The sequence below is a fragment of the Psammomys obesus genome, unplaced genomic scaffold (assembly GCF_907164565.1).
Source record: "Psammomys obesus unplaced genomic scaffold, mPsaObe1.curated_primary_1811, whole genome shotgun sequence".
NCBI lineage: Eukaryota > Metazoa > Chordata > Mammalia > Rodentia > Muridae > Psammomys > Psammomys obesus.
Window position 1 is genome coordinate 6,005,075 of NW_026596039.1, and position 16,963 is coordinate 6,022,037.

Here is a 16,963-nt window from a genome sequence, read left to right on the forward strand (position 1 = left end):
CATTTGCCTTTAGTGCCAGCACTTCCAGGGACAGGCGGATCTCTGTGAGTTCAAGGCCAGCCTGGAGTTCCAGGACAGCAAGTACCGCATAGAGAGATCAATAATCAAACAAACAAACAAAGCACATGCATAAAGAGAAAGCAAGAGAGAGAGAGAGAGAGAGAGAGAGAGAGAGCACTGGGAATGGTGTGGACATTTTACACCTTAAAGCCCATCCCCAGTTACACACCTCACAACATTACTTCCTAATTTCTTCCCAAACAGCTTCTCCAACCAAACATTCAAATACATGAGCCTATCGAAGCCATTCTCATTGAAACCACCACAGCCAGGCAGAGTCGCACATGCTTATAATGCCAACCATGGAAAAGCTGAAGCAGGAGATTTCTATGAGTTTAGGGGCAACCTGGGCTGTCTAATGCGTTCCAGTCTATGGTGTGTGTGTGTGTGTGTGCACGTGTATGTCCTTGTGCCAGGACCTAGAGCCAAAAACATAGCAGTAAAGAAGACAAGCATGGACCCTAACCTCAGGGCCCATCACATGTTCCCATCCCCAGAATCTACCTGCCTCCCACCTCCATGCTGAACAGACAAGAGTAAAAGGCCATCAGGGCAGGAAAAGGGCCCGGTGGGCATTCAGTCACCCCTCAAGCTCCCCTAGGGGACTCTTTCTAAAGAATATTCTTATAACCCCAGCACTACAATGGTGGAAGCAGAAGAAGTAAGAATTCAAGGCTAGCCTGTGCTGCAGAGTGAGACCCTGTCTCAAGAAGAAAAACCCAACATCTACCCGGCTGAGTCACAGCCTTCCTATCAACCCAAGTCAAAACAGACAAGGACCTCATTTCTCCTATGCCCCATTAGCATTTGCCGTCACCCCCACTTTGCTCTGCTTTGATCCTAGGCCTTTGCTCATGCTGCCACCTCTGTCTTAAAGCCCTCTTCCCTCTCCTCTTCTGCTTTTTTGTTACAGAGTAGGAGCTGCTCCAACTAGCAACCAAAGGCAGCAGTTCTGTGGGTCAGCAGAGTGGCCCTGGACCAGTTGCCATGCTCACCTCTGCCCTCATCGAGTTGGCTGAGCTCATCACCAGCTGACAGGTGCCGGCTGGATGATTGTGGAGGGGTTCGTTTCATGCCTAGCCATCATCACGAAGGCCTGTCAGAAGGCAGCATGTAGGTCTTCCGCACATGGCAACCAGGTGATACTTATGCATTGTGTTCAAGGGAAACCACCAGCCAAAACATCTATGGTCAAACCCACAGTCAGTGTGGAAGGGGCATGAATCTGGAGAGCCATCAATATTGGGATCAACCACAGTCTGCCCTCTACTAAAGTGTCACAGGCCCTCACGAATACAGTTGACCTGCCCCTTCAAAAACACCTATAATATGGTCCGCCAGTGCTATCAAGTCCCCGGTATAGCCTCTAATATGTATTTAACCTCTGGTAGGCTGGGGTTTCTTGGTCCACTCCTCAGGTATAGCTCCTCTTGATTCAGAGGCTGGTAAAGTAAAAACTCAAGTAATCTACCCCTCCACACACACATATAAACCAAGGATGGGATCTGCTTAATAGATGCCCCCAGTAAAGGGGGAGAAATAAGCACAGAGTTGGCCAAGGAAGTTCTGAACTTGAGCCAGGAACATGGAATCAGAACCATAGTCTAGAGGCATTATTACAGCTAAGGAAATCCCCATGTTTCTTGGCTCTTAGTCAGACCCTCTGGGCTCTCCTCCGTCCTAGCATCTAAGCATCCCTTTCTCCTACTCCTCTTCTTCCCCTCTTCTTGTGTGGTATATGTGAGTGTGTACAGATACACTCCCTGGACATTCATTCACATGTAGAGGCCGAAGTTTAAGCCCAGATGTCTTCCTCAATTACTCTTGACCTTACTGTTTCCAAAGACTTCCAATTTACTTGTGTGCATGTGTGTGCCCGGGCATCAGCTCTTCTGGAATTATGGGTGATTGTAAGCAGCCTGACATGGGTGCTGGGAACGAACTCTAGTCTCTTTTAAGAGTAGCCAAGAGCTCTTAACTGCTAAGCAGCCACCTCCACCTTATGCCTTGAGTCTCTCACTGAACCCTGAGCTCCAGTTAGGCTAGACCGAGCTCCCAAGACCCACCTGTCTCTGTTCCCATCACCCACTACCACCCACTCTCTTCGGTGTTGAGATAATAGGCACATGCTGCCACATCCAGCTTTTTAAATGGATGCTGTCAATCAAAACCAGGTCCTCTCTTTACTCAAACTAAGCAATCTCCCAGACCCTTCCCTTCTGTCCCTGAGAAAAAGCCCACGTGTTCTTAGACCTGCTTCCTAAGAAGCAAGGAAAGTTGGAATCCACTTTCACCCTGAACTATTTCCAGTCCTTTGGCAATATAAATATTTCCAGTCCTTTGCAGCTTTGTTCAATATAATCTTCTTTAAAACCTTACAGGTTTTCTGTGACTATAACTTGACTCTATGTATACACTAAATGTCATGTACTTTATTAATTTCAAAAACACTCTACTTTTTTAATATTCTCAGAAGCCCTTCTGTTGAGCTCAAAGGTTCTGCTAAACACCACTTAATACTTCCTGGGTCTTAACAAAGGCCCTACAATCACACTCTTGATTTAATCTTTTTTTTAGGCCATTCTCTTACTTTAAGAATCCATTTCATCACAGACAGACTGAGAATGAGGGTGGGTTTTATTTTCCAAAGCACAAACTGGGCAGGACCTACTTAACTAGTGCCTCCCTCCCTTACAATGGTCAAACTAGCTAGGAGCAATGAAATGACATTTTCTGCACCCTTTCTAGATCACAGCTTCATTAAGTACTATCTTGCTGGGTGTGATGGCTTATGTCTTTAATCCTAGGACTTGGGAGGCAGAGGCAGATGGATCTTTGAGTTTGAGACCAGCTTAGTCCACACAGTGAGTTCCAGTTCACTCAAGGTTACACAGCAAAACCCTGTCTTGAAGGAAAGAGAGGAGGAAAGAGATAGAGAAGGGGGGGAGGAAAAGGAGAAGAGGAAGAGGAGGAAGAAGAGGAAAATGAGAAAGAGGAAGAAGAGGGAGAAGAAGAAAGAGGTGGAGGAGGAGGAGATGATGATTGAGGGTGCAAGGAAGCTTGCACTACAAAGTGAGTTCAAGGCCAGTGTGGTGGTTTGAAAGAAAATGTCCCTATAGGCCCATAGGGAGTGACACTACTAGGAGGTGTGGCCTTGTTAGAGAAATTGTGTCACTCGGGGTGAGCTTTGAGGTTTCAGAAGCGCAAGCCAGGCCTGCTCTCTTCCTGCTGCCTGTGGATCCAGATGTACAGCTCTCAGCTCCTTCTCCAGCACCATGCCTGCTTCATGCTGTCATGCTCCCTGTCATGATGATAACAGACTAAATCTCCGACACTGTAAGCCAGCCCCAATTGCATGTTTTCCTTTATAAGACTTGCCATGGTCATAGTGTCTCTTCGTCATGAAACACCTTAACCAAAAGCAGTCTGGGGAGGAAAGGTTTTTGTTTTTGTTTCTTCGATCACAGATCCATATAACTGTCCATCTTCAAAAGTACCGAGGGCCGGAACTCAAGAGTAGGAACCTGGAGGAGGAGCTGATGCAGAGGCCATGGAGGGATGTTGCTTACTGGCTTGCTCTGCATAGTTTGCTCAGCCTGTTTTCTTATAGCACCCAGGACCACCAACCTAGAGGTGGCCCCACCCACAGTGGGCTGGGCCCTTCCTTGTTAATCACTAATTAAGAAAATGTGGGTTTACCTACAACCTGATCTTATAGAGGCATTTTCTCAATTGAGGTTCCCTCTTCTCTGATGACTTTATAGCCCATGTCAAGTTGACTTAAAACTAGCCAGGACTGCCAGTTCATAGTTTATAAAAGAGAGTTGGGGGTGCTAGTGAAGTGGGTCATTGGGTCAAGATGCTTGCCACAAAGCTTGGTGACTTGAGTTCAATCCCTGGGTCCCACATGGTAGAAGGAGAGAATCCACTCCTGTAATTGTCCTCTGACTTCCACACATGGGCCATGGCATGCAAAAGGACATACACAACAAAAGATAAAAAAGAAATAGATGAAGGGACTGCCTCTGACACAATCTGATTGGCCTGCTCTTTGATCACCTCCCCCTGAGGGGGGAGCAGCCTTACCAGGCCACAGAAGATGGCAATGCAGCCACTCCTGATGTGATCTGATAGACTAAGATCAGTAGGAAGGAGAGGAGGACCTCCCCTATCAGTGGACTTTGGGAGGGGCATGTGTGAAGAAGGGGGAGGGAGGGTGGGACTGGGAGGGGAGGAGGGCGGGGCTTATGGGGGGATACAAAGTGAATAAAGTGTAGGTAATAAAATAAAATAAAATAAAATAAACAAAAAAATTACTTCCAAAATAAATAAATAGATAAACATAATTTTTTTTTTTTTGTCTTAGTCTGTATTCTATTTCTGTGAAGGAATGTCATGACCAAAGCAACTCTTACAACAGAAATCGTTTAATTGGGGCTGGCTTGCAGTTTCTGAGATTTAGTCCATTATCGTCACGGCAGGAAGTGTGGAAGCACAAAGGCAGAGATAGTGCTGGAGAAGTAGCTGAAAGTTGTACATCTGGATACACAGGCAGCAGGAAGAGAGAACCACCAGGCCTCGCTTGGGCTTTCAAAACCTCAAAGCTCACCCTTAGTGGCACACTTCCTCCAACAAGGCCACATGTAATCCAACAAGGCCACACCTCCTAATACTTCTCTACGGGAGCCTTTCCTATTCAAACCACCACATACTTAAATACAAGGGTTTTTGTTTTGGTTTGGTTATGCCAGGTGTTTGTTTGTTTGGTTGGTTGGTTGGTTTGGTTTGGTTTGGGTTTTGGTTCAGCAAAAAAGGAAGAATTAGAAGAAAAGAGATATGTTTATCTCATAGATTTGGGATATAAAAACCAAGATTGTTGACCCATGTGGTCAACATCTGGTAAGAGCCTTCCTTCCTGCTGCTTCTGTGGAGATTGTGGAAGGCTCACAAAGAAGAGAGGTCACACAGAGTGGAGGCGAGAGTGAGAAGAGGCCAGTCCAGTCCCTCCTTGACCCACTCGAGAAGGTAGAGCCCCTGTGGCCTAACTTCCTTCCACCAGGCTCCACCACTTAAAGGAACCCCCAGATTCATACAGTTATACTGGGGACCGAGCTTCTAGCATGAGTGTCTGAGGGACACACACATATCTGAATCACAGCAGGAATATCTCCCGTCCTCCAAGTCATCACGCCCAGTGCTCTTACCAACTCTGCAACTGCTACATAGCACAGGCACCATGCAATTTCCTTAGTAAGGAAGCTTAGGACCCTTCAGGGTAGCAACAGAACAGGCAGACCTTTTCCATTTGGGCACCAGGAGAAATGTTACAGCAAACCAGGGAAAGCAGACATGGCGTGATGGCTTGAGTTTGTTTGCATGTGCATGCGAGAGTGCGCGCGCGCGCGCACACACACACACACACACACACACACACACACACACCAGTAGACTCGAGTTTGAATGCTGGGTCCACAGGGAATGACACAATCAGATGTGGCCTTGTTGGAGAGAGAGTGTCAGCACGGGGGTGGGCTTTGAGGTTTCCTATGCTCATGTTCTGCCTCTGTAGAGTGAGAGCCTCCTCCTGAATGCCTGTGGAAACCAGTCTCTTCCTGGCGGCCTCTGGATCAAGATGTAGACGTCTCAGCTCCTTCTCCAGCACCAGGTCTGCCTGGATGTTGCCATGCTTCCCACTAGGACAATAATGAACTAAACCTCTGAAGCTGTCAGCCAGCCCCCAACTAAATGTTGCCCTTTATATGTTGGTTATGTTGTCTCTTTTGAATTAATTGTCCCGGTTAAAAGTTGGTCATGGTGTCTCTTCATAGCAGTGAAACCCTCACACACATGGCTTCCTAATATTCATGTGTAGAAATCTCCTAGCATCACTGCTGCAGAACCTGTTGGTTGAGGTCATCAGAAGCCCATGAAGAGCCCAGGAGGACACAGGGCCGTGATGCTGCACACTGCATGCTCAGCACTCGGGAGGCACAGACAAGATAGTCAGAATTTCAAAGTCATCCTCGGCTATAGAGAAAGCTTAGGGCAGAGAGATGTCCTCCCTCCTACCCATCTCTCTTTCTCTCCCTCTCTCTGTAAACAGGGCCTCGCTATGTCCAGAATTCATTTCTTTTTTTTTTTTAATATATAATTTATTTTATGTTCATTAGTGCCTGCATGTATGTCTGTGTGAGGGTGTCAGAAGCCTTGAAACTGGAGTTACAGACAGGTGTGAGCTGCCATGAGCGTGCTGAAAATTGAACCCTGAGTTCTCTGGAAGAGCAGCAAGTGGTCTTAACTGCTAAACCATCTCTCTACCCCCACCCCCAGACTTCATTACTACTTTTCTTTTTTCTTTTTTCTTTCTTTCTTTCTTTCTTTCTTTCTTTCTTTCTTTCTTTCTTTCTTCCTTCCTTCCTTCCTTCCTTCCTTCCTTTGTTTTATTGTTTTTGTTTTTTTTCAAGACATACAGAGTTTCTCTGTGTAGTCTTGGCTGTCCTGGACTTGCTTTGTAGAGCAGGTTAGCCTTGAACTCACAGAGATTCACGAGCCTCTGCCTCCCTGAGTGCTGGGATTACAGGCATGTATCACCTCGCCCAGCTCCAGACTTCATTTCTTAATGAATAAATAGACAAGAATTCGAATTTAGATTTTAGAATCAGCATGGGCCAATCTGGGGTAGTTTGTTATTTTGAGAGATATTATTTATTCATTTATTTATTCCTTTTTTTTTTTTTTTTTTTTAGGCAAGATCTCATGTATTCCAGGCCAGCTCAAGCTCTCTATATAGGCAAACATGGCCTTGAACTCTTGGTCCTCCTGCCTCCAATTCCTGGGTTCTTGGATTGCAGACATCTAGCACCGTACCTCGTTTTGGGAGGGTGGGTACTAACTCCATGCTGGGCAAACATTCCACCTTCTGGGCTATACCCCCAGCCTCCGTATACTGAATCACTTGCAATTATGTATTCATCTGTGGTCATACATACACAAAAAGCATGTCACCTAGAAGCTGTCTGAGCTATACAATCCTAAGAGTGATTCATGGTCAGCTCTCCATATGTTTAGTTCACACAAGAACAAATTTCCAAGAAAGCAACTGCCAACACAAAAGCAGTAGATATCTGTTTGCTTCATACCCACACACACACACTAATAGCCAATTGGACAAAGCTTGTCACAGGGCCACACCCAGAAATGGCATAGATGGAGGCTTGACACATTGGAGGCTACTAATGGGACAATCTACCACCCATGAGCATCTTTGAAGACGCAGTGCATATCTCCTGCGCTGACCTCTTCAGGAGGAAGAAAGAGGCTGGATGACTCTGCCAACACTCTGATAACATATATAAAATGTGGGGCTCTGAATGAAAATGGCCCCATAGGCTCATAAAGAGTGGCATTATTGGAGGTATGACCTTGCTGAAGTAGGTGTGGCCTTGTTAGAAGTATGTCACTTGAGGGTGGGATTTGAGGTTTCAGAAGCTCAAGGCAGGCCCAGTAGCTCACTCTCTCTTCCTGTTGCCAATGGATCCAGATGTAGAACTCTCAGCTACCTCTCCAGTACCATGTCTGCCTTTGTGCCACCATGTTTCCCGCCATGATGATAATGGACTAAACCTCTGAACTATAAGCCATCCCCAATTAAAGATTTTCCTTTATAAGAGTTGTTTTGGTCATGGTGTCTCATCACAGCAATAAAACCCTAAGAGAAAAATCATCCTACATGATTACATTTATATGACTATAAAGGGTGACTGCCCATCGGCTGTTCTAAAGAAAAGTATTTTGTTATTGTTTTGATCTTGAGGAGTTTGTTACCCATGTGTCTCAAGCTGTAACTGCAGGAGACAAAGAAAGGAGAGGGGTCCAGATGGCCAACAAGAAGCCATCTTACCTTGACTCAATTCCTTTCCACCTTCCAGCTTCTGACTTGTTTAGTAGTAATGAGAGTTTTTCGGTCTTTTCTGCTTCCCCATCCATTATCCCTTCTGAGATCCTGGACTGTCTTCTTTGAACCTTTGATTCCATCCAACTGGAGAGGTTGCTCCAGCAGACATAGAGTTGCAAGCTCTCAACAGGCCATGCTCCCCTCCCCTTCCTGAAAGCAGAGTGCCTAGGGACCCAGAAAGTAGGCCAGCGCCTGGAAACCTTCGCAAAATAGTACAGCTAAGCCTTGGGTGGGCCTGCAGAGTAGCATCCAGGGCCTCAGCCAGCCTGAGTCATGACACCTGCAGCCAACAGCCCTCTGAATATCCCGTGTCCTGCCCTCAAAATAAAGCTCCAGCCCCAAGCTCTGGGAGAAGACAGTCCCCAAACTAAAGCAATTGTAACTCTGATAGGAAAGATCCCTGAACCTTACTCAAAAGCCACTAAGCCAGAAGGAACACACAGGAATCCAGGGACAGGAGAACACAGCATGTGTGGAATGAAAAGGGAAGGAAGCTAAATGAATGAAAAAGAATGGCAAATGGGGGTGAGTAGCTGAGACCAGGGTACCAGGATACTCAGAAATTCTCCTAAAAGCTGGGTGGGTCCATTCCATGAAGGGGCGGTCTTCAGGGTCCCTGTTCCTTAGCCCTCAAGCCCTGGGGAGCTTTACATACAGACTCCAAGAGTTCAGTGGCCTACCAGAGAAATCGCCCCCCACTCCTGTTAGAATGCCTCATCATCTCAGGCACAGGGAAGGACCCAGTCCTCCAAGGGAGAGAACTGAAATTGCATCTGGAAATCCAGGGACGGCTTCCAACAGTGCCATTACTATATTGAAAACTGCAGTGACAGTGCCAGAGCCAACTTCTATGAAGAAATAGGAGAGTGAGCAGGCAGATGGCTGAGAGGCAGAGCCAGGTCACAAGACCAGGAATCAAACTAGCCTTTTAAAAAACAAATATAGGGACCAACAGGATGGCTTGGTGGGTGAAGATGCTTGCCGACAAGCCTGACAGCCTGAGTTCATTCCCCATGGACTGCAGAGTAGGAGGCAACCAACTGTGGAAGCCTGTCTTCTGGACTCCAGATATGTACACTCAACCGGAACACACACAAATTTCAAGTTTCATGAAAAAGAATAATATATAAACAAATAAACCATTAACACTTGGTTTTAGAAAGAGCCTCTTGGTTGATGTCAAGTTGATGGTATGGAAGGGGCACCCCTGAGGATCAGAAACTGGGTCTCAGCCTTTCCAGTTAGTCAGACAGCCCCATTCTGAGAGTTCTCTCTTTCCTCTTCCACTCGCTGAAGGGTGGCTCAGCACTGTGGGCTTGAGCTCCAGAGTCCTACAACTGGTCGGCCTGGCTACTTACCAGCCATGAAGTAACAGGAGTGGATAGGAGGAGTCTGTCGGCATGGGAGTGAGGAATATAATGTGACCGTGGACATAATGAGCCCCTTGCCTTGTCTGAAGACCAATTGGGACCATGAGACCATTCTAGGTGGCTGGGCCAGGAAGTGCAAGTTTGCCAGGTTGTGGTGGCCCATGTTTTTAATCTCAGCAGCGGCAAGTGGATCTCTGTGAGTTCAAGGCCAGCCTGTCTACAGAGGTTACACAGAGAAACCCCATCTCAGTCTCGAAGAGAGAGACAGAAAGATCGGGAGCAGAAAGCACAGTTCCCTGCAAGCTAAGTGTTCTGAGTACTTGGAGGTGGGCAGGCCTGGAAAGCAGAGAGGAGCCAGGGAAGTGCATCCCTTGCTTTGCTTCCAAAGGACTGCTCTAGCATGGAAAATGACTAACCAACTTTCTTTGCTGAAAGACCAGGCTCCAAAGCCAAAACCTGACACTGGAGGCTCAAGAACAGGGCTCCATCCTAGAAGGAGAAAAATGGGGAAGCTGGAGCCCCCCCCCCCCCCCCCGCCATGCACGGCTTCTAGCAAAGAAAGGGTTACAGCCTTAAAAGGAGTGCAAGCGTTTCCGACTGTGAGAAGGAGGATGCCCCACCCTGATCCCCAAGATCGCAAACCTTCTTTACCCCGGGCAGGTCTGCCCAACCGTTAGGGCCGAGGGCGCCTCTTCAGTAGCAGCAAGCCACCTTCGGACACCCAAACCCGACACCTCCTACCAGTCTTCGCCCGCCCCCCCCCCCCCCCCCCCCCATCCTTTTTTTTCCTCAGCCTCTGATTGGCTGAACCCCGAGGCCCTCCCTGCTTCCCCCTCTCTCCCCCACCCCTGGTGAAAACTGCGGGCTTCGCGCTGGGTGCAGCAACTGGAGGCGGTGGTGCATCCGAAGGAGGCTGCAGCAACGCGAGTCCAGGTGAGAGCAGGAGCTGGGAGGAACCCACACCCGCAGGGACAGCCGCAGGGCGAGGGTTCAAGCCTTCCCCAGCTGCAGCTTTGGAAAAGGATACCCGAGCGCTTCTCTGTGAGCGCAAGGGAACTGCGGGAGGGACCTGCATCCCAGGCCGGGGCGGGAGTGGAGCTGTGCAGGGTTGCTAGCTTTTGCCTGCTGGCGGACGCCTTCCGAGACCGAGGAAGGACACGGAGGACAGTCTTTGGTTCTGCCTTCCACCCAGGGCCCCCGAAGTGTATCTCTCGCTCCGTCCCCCCCCACACCCACCCCTTGATGGCATGATCACCTGCGGTCAGATCGGTGGCCTGAGAGGAAAGGAGAGATGGGACGCCGGGGGTGATGGAGGGGAGAACCAGACTTGCGGGGAGGCAGGCTTCTTGGAGCAGCTCGTTTAATTGGGGGAGGGTGAACAAAGGCTGTTTAAACCTTTGAGGAGTAGGCAGAGGCTCTCGGGATGAGTGTACACCCCTGGCCTGCTAATATTAGCCTCGTTTTCCTGAAGAGAAGAAATTCCAGATGCTTGCTGCACGCGTCCCTATAAGAAGCGTGGAAGTTTAACCTGTAACCTGCATGACAGAGGTGGGGGCCGGGACTTGCAGGCCCGGGGCAGGGAAGGGAGTGGTCCCTCCCCCCCCCCCTCCAGACCAGACTTCCAGGGTTGAAACCGCTCGACCTCACTGCTGCTCTGGACCAGCTCCTCCCGGTTCCACCGTAGCCAGGCCCCACACCCAAACTCAGATCGCTAGAGTAGGGGGGTGGCGCGCGTAGACTGAGGAGGTGGGTGGCAAACTGGAGGGAGTCTCCGCCGGCTGACCTCGCCTCGCGGCTGGCTGGGTGCGGGGCACCGCAGGTAAGGAAACCGCAGTGCTGAGTGGCAGACGCGGGGGTGGGGAGAGCTAGATAGGATGCGAGAGGGGGGAAGGGGGGCCTCCTTTGGTAGAGGAGGATTGAAATACGGAAATGGCTTCAGGGTGGGGTCAGGCCGGCCCGGCCTCGGGGAGAGGGCGCCCAGTTTGGCTGAGTGTAGGCTTCGAAATTCTGGGCAGCTGCTCTGCCAGGCCCCTCCGCCCTTCCATCTAGTTCTGTCAGGCTTCTCCAGCCCCAGCCCCATTTCTTTCCCCTAGGGTACCCTATCCCTCCCCCATCGCCCTCCCCCCACCGCCCCGATCCCAATCCCGCGCTCCATAACCCAGCGTTCTCAGACCCAAGCCCTATGCCAAGTGGAAGCAGAAGGATCTCCGAGTTCGAGATTAACTTGGGCTACAATGCGAGTTCCAAGTCCACCAAGGCTTCTTAAGGAGACCCTGTCTCTAAAATAAATAGTCCCCTTTCTCCACCACAGTGCCTTGGGATCCGGCCTCCAGGCCGCAACTTCTCCCCAGGCTGAGATGGCATTCACTGTCACAGCCCACCCTGTGGACCCTGGTCTCTTTCCCCCACAGACCTTGGATTGCGAGAAGGAGAGGGGGGCACTCCCCGCACAAAGGCCTCTCGAGCAAGGGCAGGGGAGACTACCTGCCAGCGTGTTGAGCTGGGGTGCTGCAGGGAAGGCAGGAAACTGCAGCCTCAGGACCCCTCAAGAGCTGGCCATTTGCAAACATCTCTACCTTACATGCCATGAGTGCGCAGTGGCTTCTCATTCACATCCTGTGTCCTATACAGGCCTGTGTGGCGCCTCGATGAGACACATACGTGCCTGAATTCATCCCTGGCCATTAAGCTTTCTGAGCCACTTACTGCGGGACATAGTGTATAGTGTCAGATGCTTATTGGTTGTTGTTTAAAAAAAAAAAAAAAAAAAACCAATCACAATCCTATTTATTCAATAAAATATCTTTGTCCACCTCCCAGGGAGCTGAGGCAGGACAGAGTTCGAGGGCATCCTGAGCTACATTGGGAGATACTATCTCAATAAAATAATAACAGGACAGGTGGAGGTGTATACCTATAACCCCAGGACTCAGGAGGCTGGGGCAGTTTGGTGAGTTTGAGGCCTGCCCAAGCTACATAGTGAGACCCTATCAATACATAAGCAAGTATGTGAGTATCTACTCTATGCTAAGTCTGACCTGGATCATCATCAACATTAAGGATCATCTTCTGAACAAGATCTAGTGTCTGAGGGAGGGTTTGTTTGTTTGTTTGTTTGTTTGTTTAGTGGGTATGAAAGTTTTCATTTGGAAAGACTGAGTTCTGGAGACTGGCTGCACAGCAACATGACCAACCCTAAATGCTCCTGAAGCACACAGGCAGACTGACTAAGACAAGAAAAGTTATGTGTAGCTTACCAAATTAAAAAAAAAAATGTCTATTTATTTATTATTTGTTTTGTTTCGGTTTTGTTTTTAGACAAGGTTTCTCTGTGTAGCCTTGGCTGTCCTAGCCTGTCTTTGTAGACCAGGCTGACCTCCTCACAGAAATACGTCTGCCTCTGCCTCCCATGTGCTGACATTAAAGGCGTGCCACCACGCCCGGCTTGTATTTGTTTTTCAAGACAAGTTCTCTCTGTGTAGCCCCGGTTGTCTTGGCACTAACTCTGTAGCTCAGTGCCACCACCACCCTGCAAATCAAAATATTAAATGTAGGCAATCCTTTCCCTGTAGGTCTTACATCCCAGAGAAGGGATGAGGTCACCCAACAGGGAAGTATGCAGGGACAATGCAGACACACACCATCACAGGAAGTGAGCTCTTTCCTCCTTTGCTTTCCCTGAGTGGCAAAGGGCCCTAGGCAGTGTCACCTTCAAAGAGAAGGGGGTGAAAAGAGCGGCTTAGGTGTCCATCATCTTCTCCATGGACCTCAAGCCCTGACATTAAGCGTGAACCCATTTGTCCCATCTCTTGGCTGACACCCGGCTTTTCCCACCCCAGAATCCAGGACAGAACTCTCGGCACCATGAACCCAGCCATCGGCATCGCTCTCCTGCTTTCAGGTACTGGGCAAGGGTCAGGGCTGACATTCCAGGGCATCTGGCTTCCTTCCACTCAGGGAAGTAGCCTCTTTGCCATAGTCTCAGAGGCACAGGTAGCAGAGGACTCAGTCTTACCGATCACCTGCTGCTGGTGGTGATCTTTGTCATATTGGAAATTCCATACGGGACTAAGAACTCTTATTGCTGGGCGGTGGTGATGCATGCCTTTCATCCTAGCACTCAGGAGGCAGAGGCAAGTAGGTCTCTGAGTCAGAGGCTAGCCTGGTATACACAGCAAGTTCTAGGACAGCCAGAGGTGTTCCTCAGACAGAGAAACCCTGACTCACAAAACAAAACAAAAACCCTCCTCTTGACGTCCTGTATTGAAAAACATTGATGGGGTCCAGAGCTCCAGCAGATTAGAGATGGAAGTTGGAGTCTGGGGGTGGGGGGTGGGACATTCCACCAATACCCGAGGGGTGAGTGCAAACCACACATCCTCCCCAGCCAGGCCAAGTCCACTCTTCCTGCAGGTGGGAGGCCCCCGCTCTTTATCTCCCCCAATTCAGAGAAGGCACTGCTGTGCCAGTCTTGCAGATGTCCCGAGGGCAGAAGGTGACCGGCCTGACAGCCTGCCTGGTGGACCAGAACCTTCGCCTGGACTGCCGTCACGAGAATAACACCAACTTGCCCATCCAGCACGAGTTCAGCCTGACCCGAGAGAAAAAGAAGTACGTGCTCTCGGGCACCCTCGGGGTACCTGAGCACACGTACCGCTCTCGGGTGAGCCTCTCCAGCAAGCCCAACATCAAGGTCCTCACCTTGGCCAACTTTACCAACAAGGACGAGGGCATCTACACGTGTGAGCTGCGAGCCTCTACCCAGCCTCCCACGGTCTCCTTTCAAAACATCTCTGTGCTCAGAGGTGAGACTGGTCCCCAGAAAGATGAAATGGCCAGGTTAGCCAGGCTGGGGTTAGCCAATCTGCTTACAAAAACCGTGGGCAGCCAGGTCAGAGGGGAGAGGAGCCCTAGAGCCTTCTTATGTTCCCCTAACTTCTACCTGGTCCCCTGGGGAACCACTGCCATCTGTGTTGTGAGTAGGGGGAAGATCAGGGGCCAGATCGGCAGAGCCTTGAAGTAGAAAGAGCTGAAGAAACTGAAAGTGGGACAGGCAGTATAGTGGTTCTGTTAAGACATCAAGGCGCTGGCTTGTTAAAGGACTAACACCTGGTGTTGCCTCCGCCCACCTGGGTCCTGACCGCCCCTTCTCTCTCCACAGACAAGCTGGTGAAGTGTGGTGGCATAAGCCTGCTGGTTCAGAACACCTCATGGCTGCTGCTGCTCCTGCTTTCGCTCTCCCTCCTCCAAGCCATGGATTTCATTTCTCTGTGACTGGCTGGGCCCATGAAGAAACAGGAAACCTCCAGGCCCAGTAAAGAGGTCCTGTTTCTCTGTGTCAGCTGACTCCCTCCCCTAGTCCCTCAAATATCTCAAAAATGGGGAGAAACGGGGACCCTGTCCCTCATAAGGAACCCCAGTGCTGCATGCCATTGCCACCCACCTCTGCCACTCCGCTCTCTCCACACCACTGGCTGTCATTTTGTACTCTTTATTCCAGGGTTGCTTCTGTCTGTTTATTTAGAGCTTATCCTTTCCTTCCTCTGAGAGTTTGGGACAAGGGAGGCCAGGACTGGGGACCTGACGGAGCATAAGGGCATATGATGGGCTGCAGGGTGGCAGGATATCAGTCTCTGAGGGGGGAGTTCCTCCTTGCCAACCAAGCCAGATGCCTGAAAGAGGTATGGATGAGGGTGATGGAGTGTGTTTGTGCCTGATGCGCCCAGTGGGCAGGGAGGGGATGCCTGAAGATATCAGGGTGCTGCTGTGCCTTTGTGGCCCATCTAATGAGGATGAGAACGTAGCTTCTACAAGATCATTCTCAGCCACCACATACAAGCCCCTTCCTATCGCTGAAGAAATCCCCTGGGGCTCTTGAGCCAAGGTACACTCAGGAAAGATGGAGGGAATATTGAGCCAGGAAATATTGGGGGAAAGGATAGGAGGTAGGGGGCCATCATCCCTCCTCTAAAACAAGAGCCTGCGGTCTCCAGTGCCACTGCCTGTAATGAAAAGGGTGGCAGAGAAAGAAGCCCTTTCTCTGCTCCCAAGGAGGCAGAATTCTGACTACAGGATCTAAGTCAGTGAAGGAAGGGAGCCCTAGGGCCACCCAGCTGGACTCAACTTGCTAAGGAAGATTCTTTGTTCTTCTTCCCCTTGCCCCTCTGTGCCAGCTCCTCTTGCTGTCCCAGATCCCCCAAACAACCAGAGTCTTGCAACCTGCCTTGTTCAGGAATTCCTAGTGTCAGAGGCAGGTGGTGGCGTGAGAAGCAGTGTGCACACTTTTGGGAAGACAGCTTTTCCAAACACCCTCTTTCCCGCTGGCAGCTCTGCCCGTCCTGTCACCGTGTGTAATGCCACCACAGCTTAAAGCATCTCACTGAGGAAAAAGAAAACTGCACAATAAAACCAAGTCTCTGGAGTCTGTCCCCGTGTCTGTCTCTGCTACAGTCTTCCAAGGTCCCCAAACTGGATGGTTTGGCAAGGTGTGTCTGTGTGCAGTAGGTCCAGCAGGACTCTGGGGTACCCCGGCCCTTCCTATCTCTTGCCTTCTGTCTCCCACTTTCTGCAGCCCCATATAGCTGGGTTTCTCTTGAGAGTGACTCTAACGTGACATCTTTGCCCAGATTGATGTGTGTTCTCTCTGCTGACTCATGCGGCAACAGCGTTCACCCACCGCCAACACGCGAGCCTGGCCATGTAGCTCGAGAAGTGCCAGGGATTTTGTGCTGAAGTATGCACCCCGCCTCTTTTTTTCTCAGCCTTAGTTCTACAGAAATGCACCCTGAAGTCCTGGGTGCTGAGAGGGCATGCTCTGGAGCCCTGGGGCCCTGGAGCAGGGACAATGGGGGCGGGGGGGGGGACACAAGCATCAGGCCTTCAATACAAAAACAACCACCTGAGAAAGAGCTACATAAGCTTCCCCTCCAGAGTGAAAACATAGGGTCCCATCCCTGGATTCCTCCTCAAAAAGTAGTGAGTAAAACGTGAGCAGGCACAACAGGCCTTCTTCCTGGGTTTGTGACACCACACACACACACACACACACACACACACACACACACACACACACCCCTCTGAGAACTGCAGAGTGGTAACTGTTCGGGTTCCATTTGCAATGAACTACTGAGACAGCACAACCCCACTTTGACAGGCAATGTGGGGGAGGAGGCTGAATCTTTTGGTATTTAGCATGGATACAATAATTCTCTGAACATTTTTTTTAAACATCCCTATCTAAGTTAGTACCACTCGCTCCCCAATCTTCCTGCCCTTGCATTGGCCGCCCTTCTGACCAGGCCTGAAGAAGGCAGAAGAAGTCACCCATCACACACCATGCGGCTGACAGTCCTTTTGCAGGTGCAGCTGTCTGGGGAAGGGACACTCTCAAGACCCAGGCTCTCTGCTCAGCATTTCCTTAGTGTGATACGTTTCCTTACAACGTATCACACCAGAGAAGTCTAGGAAAACCTTTGCAGGGAAGGAATGATTCAAACAAACACCAGGCAAGTTTGGAAGGCCTCACCCTTAGAGAAGTGAGGGGTGGAGTTAACATGTTTTTTTTCTTCTGGAAGGAATT

General features: G+C 49.9%; 1 protein-coding gene across 2 annotated transcripts; it reads left to right on the forward strand.

Moving 5' to 3' along the window:
* The first annotated feature begins 10,230 nt into the window (after positions 1-10,230).
* Thy1 (Thy-1 cell surface antigen) lies at positions 10,231-15,810 on the forward strand. Of its 2 annotated transcripts, XM_055622362.1 has the most exons (4): positions 10,231-10,317; positions 13,224-13,285; positions 13,854-14,189; positions 14,546-15,810. In XM_055622362.1, the coding sequence occupies exons 2-4, from the start codon at positions 13,249-13,251 to the stop codon at positions 14,656-14,658; spliced, it is 486 nt and encodes a 161-aa protein (XP_055478337.1). In that variant the 5' UTR covers positions 10,231-10,317; positions 13,224-13,248; the 3' UTR covers positions 14,659-15,810. The 2 variants fall into 2 exon arrangements, with proteins under 2 accessions (XP_055478337.1, XP_055478338.1); XM_055622363.1 differs by lacking the exon at positions 10,231-10,317 and having other exon boundaries at positions 13,220-13,285; positions 13,862-14,189.
* Positions 15,811-16,963: the final 1,153 nt, after the last annotated feature.